This window comes from Eptesicus fuscus, chromosome 2, assembly GCF_027574615.1.
Source record: "Eptesicus fuscus isolate TK198812 chromosome 2, DD_ASM_mEF_20220401, whole genome shotgun sequence".
Taxonomy (NCBI): domain Eukaryota; kingdom Metazoa; phylum Chordata; class Mammalia; order Chiroptera; family Vespertilionidae; genus Eptesicus; species Eptesicus fuscus.
This window is the reverse complement of record NC_072474.1, coordinates 1,178,375-1,191,699: the sequence shown is the minus strand read 5'-3', so window position 1 is coordinate 1,191,699 and position 13,325 is coordinate 1,178,375. Positions and strand designations below refer to the sequence as shown.

Genomic DNA, 13,325 nt, shown 5'->3' with positions numbered 1-13,325 from the left:
ATCTATGTTTCTCTCTCATGGATGTTTCTAACTCTCTGTCCCTCTCTCTTTCTCTCTGTAAAAAATCAATAAAATATTTTAAAAAAATAAAAAAATAAAAAATAAAAATAAAAAATAAAAAATATTAATTTTGCTCTGGCTGGTGTGACTCAGCTGGTTGGACGTCGTCCCATGCACCAAAAGATTGCTGGTTCAATTCCCAGTCAGGACACAGGCCGGGTTGCAGGCTTGATCCCCAGCAGGGGGTTTGCAGGAGGCAGTGGATCATCATCGATGTTCCGCTCTCACATCAACGTTTCTCTTTCTCTCTCCCTCTCACTCTCCCTCTCCCTTCCTCTCTTTCTAAAAAATCAGTAATAGTATGGAAAATTTTTTTAAATATTAGTTTTGACAATATAAGCATTAAAAAATAAAAACTTTCAAGCAATAAATACAATACATATTTAAACAAGTGCAACTAAGAAAAATATGTTTCCAACAATGATAATGACTCATTATCTGTATATAAGAACTGTAAGAAACCCTGTAAAAATTCACAAAGTATAAATGACAACACAATGACAATCATTCAATTTCATTTGTAAGCAAAGAAATAATTTCTTTTAAAGATATTTTCTGCATATCAGATTGGCAAACATAATAAAGACTTACAAAACCTAACATTAATGAGGATGTGGGGAAATAGGTTTATATATGCACTGTTCTTAGGAATGCAAATCAGTATAACCTTCCTGATAAGCAATGTCACTCTCAGGTATTTATTTAAGGAGAATGTCAGATAAGATCTGAATGCTATCTCTGACAATGTACTTCAAAAAATAATAAAAAATTATGAACAGAGATATGCATTTATATGGAACTCTTTTTGTAAAGTATGCTTCATCCACACAACTGAATACTACCGTAGCTCATAAAACAGAGGGAAAGGGGGGAGAGGGAGGAAGAAAAGGGTAAAAGGGGACCAAATGGTGATGGAAGGAGACTTTACTTGGGATGGTGAGCACACAATACGATACACAGATGATGTATTACAGAATTGTACACCTGAAACCTATATGAATTTATTAGCCAATGTCACCCCAATAAATTCAATATTTTTAAGGCCTGTATTTCCTGACATGGAGAAATATTTGCAAATACTACTGACAAAAAATACCATGTAAAATAATAATATATATGTATGATGGTGTGTGTATGTTGAATTTTGGAGGGTTTTTATTTCTATTAGCAATTTTTAATTCTCAGAAGAAAATTCATTGCATGTTAAGAAAAAAATAATTTTACATACCGGTCAAAACTAATTAGAATAATTTTAGAGTTTATCCATAAGTAATAACAAATTAGCACTGAAGCCTGAAATGATTTTTATCTCAAACATTTAAGATACTTCTGAGAAAAAGACCTTGGAAATAATGGCTTCATTTTGTAAACCATATCTAAAATGGTAGTAAAATTAATTAATAAACATTTGTCACTATGTGAGAGCATCATATGGACAGTGGAAAATATAAAATAACTATTTTTAAAAACATTCTTGCCTTAAAAAAGTTTAACTGGAAAAGTATTTTAAAAAACAAATAAATGCCACAAGTATTATTACATAATAATACACATCTTTCTAATCTTTCATTTGCTTGGAATACTCTACAGCCAGATCTTCACATGGCTTGATTTTTCTTGGCATTCAACTTCTAACTTAAATGCCCAAAACATTCTCATGAAGTTCTTGCTTAACTACCCAAAAAATCAACATGTCATTTCATTTTCCTCTTTGCACATATCATGTAATTATCTTTTCATATATCTATTTACATTTTCTTCTAGAAGATAAACTAAAGGAAAGCAAAGACTCTGACTAGACTGCTCATCCCTGTACCCTAATGCCTGGTTTCTGGTGCAGAGCAGGTATTCAGTAAGTATTAGTTTTAATGAGTGAATGGATGGATTATTAGCAACTAATGACTTTTGAGCATTATTCCTTAGCAAGTGGAGGCCAGACTTCTGCCCATAAAATCACCATGCTCAGCTCAATCAACAAATATTCAGATTACTACAGATCAGGCTCTGTTCTAAGTGTTTGGAATACAGTACATTTAAGTCCAGGGAAACAGGCTACAAGGGCATTATAAAATAAATGGTAACTTGAGGATTATTAAGATTTATAAAGAAGATAAAATAGGGCAAGTGAAAAATGGGGAGACAAGGCAAAACAGAACAAGGTGGAAGGCAAGAGACTAAGGGGACAAGAGAGAGATTAATCCAGTTAAGTGACAGCTGCAATAGCCCAGCATGATGTGACAGAAACCACAAACTAGAATGTGGAACAGAGATCTAGTGGAAAAAATATATAGAGTTAATTTCTTTCTTAGATCTTCCATTCATTATCTACTTTATTCATTTCTTAATTCCATTTTCATTGTTTGATTTATTCAGCTTAAATAATCAGTTCTTTAAAAAAAAAAAACTTTTACTGCTTGCTGTGCAAGGTGTTGTAGAAACAAACATAAAAAAGATATTGCTTAGACATTATTTACAATAGCCAAGATATGAAAGCAATCCAAATGCCCATCCACAGACAAAAGGATAAGGAAGAATTGGTATATACGTATATAAAATGGAATATTACTCAGCCATAAAAAAGAATTAAATCTTGTCATTTGTGACAACTTGGATATATCTAGAGGGTATTATGCTAAGTGAAATAAGTCAGACAGAGAAAGACAAATATGATATGATTTCACTTATATGTAGAATCTAAGAAAACCCAAACAAAATAAAACAATAAACAAAACAGAAACAAACTCTAGAACATTCTGATGGCTGCCAAAAGGTGGGTAGGGGAATAGATGAAAAAAATAAGGGATTAAGATATATAAATTACCATTATAATTACAGTCGCAGGGATGTAAAGTATAGCATAGGGCAGTGATGGCGAACCTATGACATGCGTAGCCATTTCTGATGACACGTGCCCGCTGAGGCGGCCGCATGCCGAGGATGAAACATTTGCTGCTCTTGAGGATGAAACATTTGCGAAATAATGTTTTTTCCTCAAAGTGACACACTACCCAAGTTATGCTCAGTTTTTTGGCGAAGTTTGACACACCAAGCTCAAAAGGTTGCCCATCACTGGCATAGGGAATAGCATCAGTAATATTGTATTAACTATGAATGATGCCGGACGGGTATTAGACTTATCAGGATAATCACTTTGTAAGGTATATAAATGTCTAATCACTGTGTTGTATAGCTGAAACTAATGTAATACTGTAAGTCAACTGTAATTGAAATTAAATTTTTAATTTAAAAAAAGAAGAAGATACTGCTCAGGTTAAGGAAAACTAAGACTAACTTCATGTCTTGAGCCTTAGTGACTAAAAATTTAGTAAGGAAATGACATACTAAAATCACTCTGGGCATCAAGAAAGAAAGATGAGCAGGAATGTACAACAAAGTAGAAATGTACAACAGGGCAACTGACAGTAAAAAATTGGAAATTAAAAGTGAGGTCATGTTAGAAAAAGTAGATTTAACAGAAGTGACAGTTTCAAGGTATGAGCAGAAATAAATTCTAAGAGGGAAAGGGAAAGTACTATCTGTAATAATCATGGAGAACAAGAGCTATAGTGAATCTGATGAGGAGGAAGAACTAACAGCCACCTTCTGGGGGCCACAATAACTCACCAAGTAGACTCCAATAACCTGTGCAAGCACCCCCTTCATCATGGAGAGCCTAATCTGCTATAGCTTCCAAATGGCCAAGGGCATGGAGTTCCTTGCTTCCAGAAAATGCATTCATCAGGACTTGGCTGCTCAGAACATTCTTCTAGCTAATGATGACATTGTGAAGACCTGTGACTTTGGTTTGGCCAGAGATATCTACAAAGACCCTGACTGTATCTGGAATAGAGATGCAAGAGTCTCACTTAAGTGGATGGTGCCTAAAGCCATTTTTTACAAGGTGTATACTCCCCAGAGTGATGTGCGGTTGTTTGACATCTTGATGTGGGAAATATTCTCTCTTGACTGTAGTCATACCGTCTGACTTAACTTGTGTCCACTGGCAGAACAACATCCCAGCCAAGACCCCAGCGCCAGCCAGGCCTGGGCCCACCACCTGAGGCTAGAGGCATGCAAAGCTGCACAAGAAGACTGAATCTGAAAGCAGCTCAGACCCCCCGGCTGAGCATCCAGGAGCCTGAGAGATGGGTGCCTGAGCTGGGCTGCAGGTGCCTGTTCCCTGATCTCTCTTCCTGCCCACCCAATCAGGAAGCCTTAAAGGGAGTTAGTCAAGTAAGAAGCTTGTCCAACTGGAAGAGGATCAGAAAACAGAGCTATTGTTGAGGTTTAATTTGAAACCATTCATTCATTTAATCATATCTTAGTAATACCCACCTCACAGGGTGTTGTGAGAATTAAAGATGAAAAAGGAGACAAAAAAAGAAAGTACTATCAAAAGATAACTGAGTGGAAATAAATTCTAAGAGAGAAAAGGGAAAGTACAATAAAAAGAGAACTATACAAATGAACAAGAGACAAATGAAAAAATGCTCAAAGTCACTAACATCAGAGAAATACAAATTAAAACCACAGTGGAATATCACCTCACACCTATCAGAATGGCTATCATCAAAATCAACAAGTGCTGACGAGGATGTGGAGAAAAGGGAACCCTCGTGCACTGCTGGTGGGAATGCAGACTGGTGCAGCCACTGTGGAGAACAGTATGGAGTTTCTGCAAACAATTAAAAATGAAACTTCTTTTTGATGCAGTGACCCCACTTCTGGGAATATATCCTAAAGACCCCAAAACACCAATCAGAACAAATATATGTACCCCTATGTACACAGCAGCGTTATTTACAATAGCTAAGATTTGGAAACATCCCAAGTGCCCATCAGCAGATGAATAGATAAAAAAAGCTGTGGGACATCTACACTACGGAATACTATGCAGCTGTAAAAAAGAGGGAGCTCTTGCCCTTTGGGGCAGTATGGATGGACCTAGAAAATATTATGCTAAGTGAAATAAGCCAAACTGAGAAAGACAAATATATGATCTCACTTATTTGTGGAATTCAATGAACAAAATGAATTGACCAACAAAATAAGACCCAAAGCAGGGACTAATGCAGGCCAGGCCGAGGGACCCCACCGGTGCATGATCGGGGCCGGGGAGGGACACGGGAGGTTGGCCAGCCGGGGAGGGACTGCAGGAGGGCTCCAGGGCGTGTCCAGCCCATCTCACTCAGTCCCAATCGGCTGGACCCCAGTAGCAAGCTAACCTACTGGTCAGAGCGTCTGCCCCCTGGTGGTCAGTGCATGTCATAGCAACTGGTCGACTGTCTGCCCCCTGGTGGTCAGTGCATATCATAGCGAGTGGCTGAGTGGCATTAGCATATCATTAGCATATTACTCTTTGATTGGTTGAACAAATGACCGGATGACTGGACACTTAGCATATTAGCATATCATTTTATTATATCGGACTAGAGGCCCAGTGCATGAAATTCGTGCAAGGTTGGGGGGGGGGGGGTTCCTCAGCCCGGCCTGCACCCTCTCCAATCTGGTACCCCTTGGGGGATGTCTGACTTGCCATCCGGGACTGCTGGCTCCTAACCACTCACCTGACTGCTTGCCTGATCGCCCCTAACCCCTCTGCCTGCCTGCCTGATTGCCCCTAACTGCCTCTGCCTGCCTGTCAGCCTGATTGCCCCTGACTGCCCCCCCAGCCAGCCTGATCACCTCTAACCTCTGCTTCGGCCCCCAGCCTAAGCCGCAGTCTGGCCTCCCTGTGCCGGAGGTGACCTGGAGATCAGGGGAAGGCGCTGCCCCCATCACCCCTCTGATGCTGCCACTGGCGGCCACCATGGCTGCCTGAGCTTCGGGTCTCACAGCCGAGTGCGGCTCCCTGAGCCTCCGGCCGGCTCTGGGCAGCAGTAGCTGCCATTCGCGGCTTGCCTGAGTCTCAGGCAGCCACTGCGGCTTTGTCCGGAAGGACGTCTGAATGTTCATCTGGAAGACACCTGCCCTAATTGGCATATTATCCTTTTATTAGTATAGATATGCATAGCCCATGGATACCGCCAATAGGGTAATGGAGACCTGGGGGGGGGAGGGTTTGGGGAGGGAGAAATGGGAGATATTTGTAATACTATCAACAATAAAAAATATATTTTAAAAAAGAGAACTGTATTAACAGAAGGCTAAGGGCTTTTGAAAGCTACATTTTTTAAATATTTGCTGATGTTTAATTGTTTGGGATTGTAGTAAAAATAAAGCATTTTAAAGCCTACCAATCTCAATAAAATAAGAGGTGCCTTGAATACAAGTGACTGAATCTTATTTCCACTAGCTATAAAAGTTGTATAGATTCATGTAAAAATGCTTCATATAGCAAGATATGAAAGAGGCTACAGGATTTTACCAAGGCCCAAATCCTGCCCACTATTTTTTATATGGTTTATATGGTTGAAAAAATTAAAATAATATTTAAGGGCATGTGAAAATTATGTGAAATTGAAACTTCAGTGTCCAAAAATAAAGTTTTATTGGCATACAGTCACACTCATTCAATTATGTATTGCCTATAGCTACATTTGTGCTACAATAGCAGGGCTATGTAGTTAGAACAGAGACCATAGTTCTGTAAGCCTATATGGACCTTTACAGAAAAACTTAACTAATGCTAATGATAATAAGAATTAGGCAAGGTCTAATTAGAAATTATTTAAAAATCAAGTAAAATTCAGAATTTGATATTAATCTGGCTCAAGAAGAAATAAAAAGATCTCATGTAAAGAGGCAATTACTCAATAAAAATTTGCATTTTATTCAGAGGTTTTTAAAATACTAGGAAAAAAGATATAGCACAAATAAATACCTACCTGAATAATCAAGCTTGGCCATTTTATAACATCCAATCTTACTTCTAACATGGATTTAACTGAATGCACACAGTCCCTATTTTGGGTATAAATAAGGTATCTCTTGTCTTTGATTTCTAAAGATTGTTTGCACAAGTAATAAAAATATAATTATGAAATAGGACACCAAAGGGAAGAAGATTTTTCATAATACCCACCTTCGGAAGGCCAGGCTTCAATTTGAAGTTTCTGTTTCTCCTAAACAGATAAATCATACACAGAAAAAAAACTATTGTAAAGATGAATGATTTCAAGGTCTCTATTGAAACAACAGGTTATATACCCATTTCCAAGACACAGATCATTTACATGAAAATGCTGTCTGATTCTACTAAGCAGGCACCTTTAGGAAGGAAAGATAGGAAAAAGAGAACAAGGAAAGAGACGCCTGCTCTGTAATAGAGGTATAAACAGACTTATGCCTGATGATCAATAACAATGTTGTATATTTAAAGCTAAACTCTCATTTTTTTGGATGTTAATAGGTCTCTAATTTCTTATGACTACAGAAGTTTTGTTTCTGTCACTTTAAAGTTTAAATAGATGCTTATATTTTAATGAATTTTTTAAATGTACTTTTCACTAAAACTTAAATTAAAAATTCTTTTTTTTTCTTATTCATAACTCAAAAACATACTTACATCAAGACCATTATTTTTTATTATGGCCACAGAAAGAAAGATAATAAAAGCTAATACTGATTAATGTGGGTGGGGGAGTCAGAAAGACCTGGGCTTGAATCTAAGCTCTTTCACCTACTAAGGTATGATATTAACCTCTCTAAGCCTTGGTTTCATTACATGACAATGTAAAATACCACCAACCTCTTAGAGTTATTGTGAGAATTAAATTAGTTAATTCATAATTCTGGATTATAGCAAGATTTACATAAATTAAAATATGACATTGTTAAACAATAACTTAGGGATTAAGGAATCCAATTTAGTCACACCTCCAGCTAATGGTCCAAAACTATGCTTTGGAAGTATCTGGAATATGTTAATACAGGTAGCTAACAACTTTTAACTGGTCTACCATGCATGGGGTATCTATGTCCTCAAACCAATTCTAGAACCAGGTAATGAGGAATGGCAGGCTTGGATAAGTGTTACGTATCTATCACTCTATGTGGTACCATTCACCTTTTCTTAGAGAATTTTCCTGTCCAATCGGTTAGGACTGCCAGAATTGAAGGACAATTGCTGTTAAAGACCAGGAATCCTAGAAAGGGCTAGTAGTATTTTCTCTCTCTGGATGTAAGGTACATAAAAGAGCAATAAAGAATCATCTCTATAATGAGTATATATTCAACCATGATTCTCCTGGTGAGATGAAAACAAACAAAAACATACCAGCTTAATAATGCATAAGATTCAGAGCTCTAAAAGTTGAGTATTTTTTAATCTTGTTTTAACTCAAAATTCTACTCATGAAGTAGTATCTCCATCACTCCCTTTTTTCACCCAGGATTTTAAACCTGTCACATAAAGCAATCCACATCACTGATGAATACTAACGTGAGAATTCCATGGGCTCTTTCCAATAGTTTGCTGCTAGCTGAGTTAGCGAATATCCCATCTTTGTCAAGCAAGGAGGTATTACTTGATAGTCTGCTCTGGTGAATCCCAGTTCTGCCATTCCAGGCAATATCAAATGTATCACTGTAAAAATTAAATATAGTACAATTTGCTTTAGTTAATTGAGACATCTCTAACACTCTAAATTGCTTTAAAAAGTAAAATGAAACTTTAAACACTAAAGTTTTAATTTAGACAAAATGCTAAACCAGCAGCGTGGTTTTTTTTTTAATCAGAGAGATTATCAGTCAGTTTAAACTAATCTTTTATTCATTCAAAACAAAATTTTTCTATGGATTCTAGCATATTTACATGCAAGTGTGCATGTAGATGACCATATCATACAGCTGTCTTTAAATATATTGTAACCATTTAACAATCAGTATATAATATAATGTAAAGGCTTTTGTCTTTGTTAGATTTTATAACTTCCAAATGCTACTAAAGGAATTTCCAATTTTAATAGGCCATCCCATTGTGGAATATTTCATTTCCTCCTGGGAGGTCTCACTATTACACACATGTCCACTAGGGCTGAGCACTATTCTAGGCACTGAAGATATAGGAATGAACAAAACAGATAAAATTATCAATGATTACAATGAAAAGGGTTAACAGGGGGCTTTCCAGGTAGACAGTAACTTGCATTCATATTTGAATTCCTCCAGTAACCCATAAAAGCATTAATAACTTTTAAAGGAATAAACACTTAAGAGAATATACTGATACACAACCCTAACACATTTTTGAAATATGGAAAGCAGATGTAGAGAGTAAATAGTTTTTTCAGTACTAAACCTTAAATTGGCTGTGGGGAAAGTTAAGAAAGATCTCTATTTATTCTGCAGGACTCCCCTAAGGCTCTGAAACTGGAAGTAGCAAGTACCTCTGGAAGTGGTGAAAATGTAGGTTAAAAATGGGAGCACTAGTTGAAAGTCAGGTTAAGAAGCACTTAAAACTCCATGAAGCCAGATGACCATCCCTCACTTACATAAGCAAGAGGATGAAAGAGAAAACCATGCACAATGGAGGATGGGTGTGTTATGTGTGTTATACAGAAGTCAAAGGAAATACTGAAAACAGAGGTCTCAGTTTGTTACCCAGCTGGCTCCAGAATGCTGGCATCTGGGCTTCAGCTGACCCCTCAACAACACAAATTTGAACTGCACAGGTCCACACATTTTTTCAATAAATACTGGAAATGTATTTTTTTCTTAATAACATTTGTTTTTCTCTAGCTTACTTTCTTGTAAGAATAGTCATAATATGTGTAACATATAAAAGCTGTGTTAATAGACTGTTTATGTTAGCAGTAGTTAAGTTTTTAGAAAGTCAAAAGTTATATATGTAACTTTTACTGCACAGGAGGGTCGGTGCCCCTAACTCCTGTGTTGTTCAAGGGTCAACTGTATATTCTCCAGGCAGAAAATTAGAATAAACTTTTGTGTGAAATCTGATTATGCCAAGAGGAAAGACCCAAAGATACCGATAAGTTCCAGAGACTAATCAGATATTCCAACTAGCATTTCAATGTCTCAATCCTAAATATGAACAGTTGACCAAGGCTCATTAGACATCTGAAGGAAGTCCCTAGCATGAAACATACAGATCAAAACAATCATGACACAAATAGCTTGAAGGAAAAAGGCTAGACAGGGAAAAGAAAAAAATTTTTAAAGCTATCATTCTTTTTGGAGAGTAGAGAGAAAATATTCCATGTATAAAATAAGAACGAGATGCTATAAAAAGTAAGCATAGAAAAGATAAAATTAGTAACAAAAGACGTATGAAAATTAAAATATGATACTGATGAAAATGCAGAATATACCTTCACACATTCAAAAATATTTATTGAGCACCAACTAATGTCAATTATTTTTCTAGCAGTGGGCACATACAATTAACATACTAAAGTTCTACCCTCACGAGGATTAAATTCAGGTGGAAAGGGACAAATAATAAACACATGACAAAATATATTGTACACCCTCAGCCTCCCAGCTGCCCAGCTGCCACCCGAGGTGCAGGCAAGCCTCGGATGGCGGCTGCCCAGCCCCCCAGGGCCACCCAAGGCTCAGGTAACCAGGGCCGGCCGAGGCTTGTGCTGCCGGCAGTGGCAGCAGCAGAGGTATGATGGGGCGTCGCCTTCCCCTGATCGCCTCTGAGGGCTCCCAGACTGTCAGAGGGGCAGGCCAGGCTGAGAGACCCCCTCCAGTGCATGAATTTTCATGCACCGGGCCTCTAGTATAATATAAAAGGTATATGTAACATGGCCTCCAATTTTATCTCCTGTCACTCTTCCCCAGCTTACTCTATCTTAGCCTTGCTGGTAATATTCCCCAAATTGATCTACAGATTCAATATAACCCTATCAAAACCCCAGCTGCCTTTTTTTAAGAAACTGACAAGCTGATCCTAAAATGCATATGGAAATGAAAAGAATCCCAAAATAGCCAAAATGATGTTTACAAAATACACCAAAGCTGGAAGAATTATAATTCCTGATGTGTAAGCACATACAAAGCTGCAGTAATCAAGACAACATGGTACTGGCATAAGGAAAGATCAGTGGAAGAGAATTGAGAACCCAGAAATAAATGTTATCAGTTATGGTCAAATGAGTTTTGAAAAGATGTCAATAATTCAATGGGGGAAGAACAGTATTTTCTTTTTTAAAATATGTTTTTATTTATTTCAGAGAGATGAGAGAGACAGAGAGAGAGAGATGATGAGAGAGAATCATCGATCGGCTGCCTCCTACATGACCCCTACTAGAGATCAAGCCTACAACCTGGGCATGTGCACTGACCAGGTCAATGCTCAACCTGAACCACACCAGCCAGGCAGAACAGTATTTTCAACAAGTGGTGTTGAAATAACTGGATCTTCACAGGCAATAGAATGAAGTTGGACTTCTATCTTATAACAGATACAAAAAATAAACTCAAAATGGATCTAAATTTATGAGTTAAAACTATAAAATTCTTAGGAAAAAACATAACCGTTGTGACATGGGCTTAGATAATAATTTCTTAAATATGACAAAAAATATAGCCAAAAAAATATATAGCCAAAAAAAATAGATAAATTAGACTTCATCAAAATAAAAAACTTTTCCACTTCAAAACACCACCATAAAAATGTGAAAGGACAACTAAATCTCAGACTGAGAGAAAATACTTTCAAATCATATATCTAATAAGGAAACTATATCTGGAATATATAAATAAGTCACTCAAAAATACTAAGACAACCTTATTTAAAAATAGGAAAATTACTCAGAAATAAAAGGAATGAACTACTGATATATGTAACAACCTGACAGACTAAGCACTCTGTTAGGAGAAAAAAGTTAACCTCAAAAAATTACTAAGAGGGTTAGGCTATATAACCCCAAAATATGCTACTTTGGCATAAGGATTATTTTTAGCTGAAAGGAACTGAGAATCCACACATAACAGGGAGGGAGAGTTTGTTCTCTGCCCTCAAAAGCAAAGCAGAAATTCCCCTTTGTGAAGGTGTCCCTCTCTCCCTTACAAGGAAAAGGAGAGCAACTCTTCTCATCAGAGACATAGAACTGACACTGAGATGAATTTGCATAAACAAACCTTATGAAAACAACTTCCATTAGCTTCCCCATATATTTCCTAGTCATTTCCCCACTTTTTAATCATTCCCTGAAGCCCAAATAACCTTTTCTTTGTTAACAGAATATAAGCCCCCAAGTACAACTGCTGCTAGATTTGCTTTTCTATGAATACTGATGCACATAAAATATTAATAAAAATTATAAAAATCTATACATGAGATAAAACTGCAAAAAACTACAGATACACATATATGCATATTTTAAATGGTGAAAAAACTGTAGTTCAGTCAATATGAATGTACTAATATGAATTTCCTGGGTTTGATAATGTGTTACTATTATATAAGATGTCACTTAAGGAAAACTGAGTGAAGATTACATGAGACTCAATGAACTATTTTTTTCCCCTTTGTACTATTTTTGAAATGTCCTGTTTTGAAAAATGGAACATAACCTTACAAATTATTTTCCTATTAGTTCTTTATTTAAACTCTATACCAGTGATGGTGAACCTATGACACGCGTGTCAGCACTGACACGCGTAGCCATTTCTGATGACACATGGCCGCTGAGGCGGCCATGCCGAGGATGAAACATTTGCTGCTCCTGAGGATGAAACATTTGCGAAATAATGTTTTGTCCTCAAAGTGACACACTACCCGAGTTATGCTCAGTTTTTTGGTGAAGTTTGACACACCAAGCTCAAAAGGTTGCCCATCACTGCTCTATACAGTAGGTTCTCGGGTTACGTCGGAGATCCGTTCCTACGGCGCAACGTAATGCGATTTTCACTGTAGGTCGGAACCCACCTACATAAGCACCTATGTCACTCACATGGAGCACATACACAGTAGTAATGAAGTGAAACAGTAAAAAAAAGAAAGATAACAACTCCTGACCTTTACTTGTGGTAAATAAATAATAAAAAACAAAGCACAGCCCTAACTGGTTTGGCTCAGTGGATAGAGCGTCGGCCTGCGGACTGAGGAGTCCCAGGTTCGATTCCAGGTCAAGGGCATGTACCTTGGTTGCAGGCACATCCCCAGTAGGAGGTGTGCAGAAGGCAGCTGATTGATGTTTCTCTCTCATCAATGTTTCTAACTCTCTATCCTTCTCCCTTCCTCTCTGTAAAAAATCAATAAAATACATATTTTTTAAAAAAAACATAAAGCACATATGTACATACATTAAAATGATGAAACTTTTTTTTAATAAATAAATGGGAGATAGTGA

General features: G+C 37.2%; 1 protein-coding gene across 1 annotated transcript in view; it reads right to left on the bottom strand.

The window, feature by feature from the left end:
* Positions 1-13,325, bottom strand: part of MYO9A (myosin IXA) — a 321,663-nt gene that overhangs the window by 104,928 nt on the left and 203,410 nt on the right. Inside the window, exons 17-18 of the mRNA XM_008151369.3 lie at positions 8,444-8,587; positions 7,085-7,124 (exon numbers count right to left, since the gene is read on the bottom strand). Of these exons, the coding sequence (XP_008149591.2) occupies positions 7,085-7,124; positions 8,444-8,587 (184 nt within the window). The remainder of the gene's footprint in view (positions 1-7,084; positions 7,125-8,443; positions 8,588-13,325) is intronic.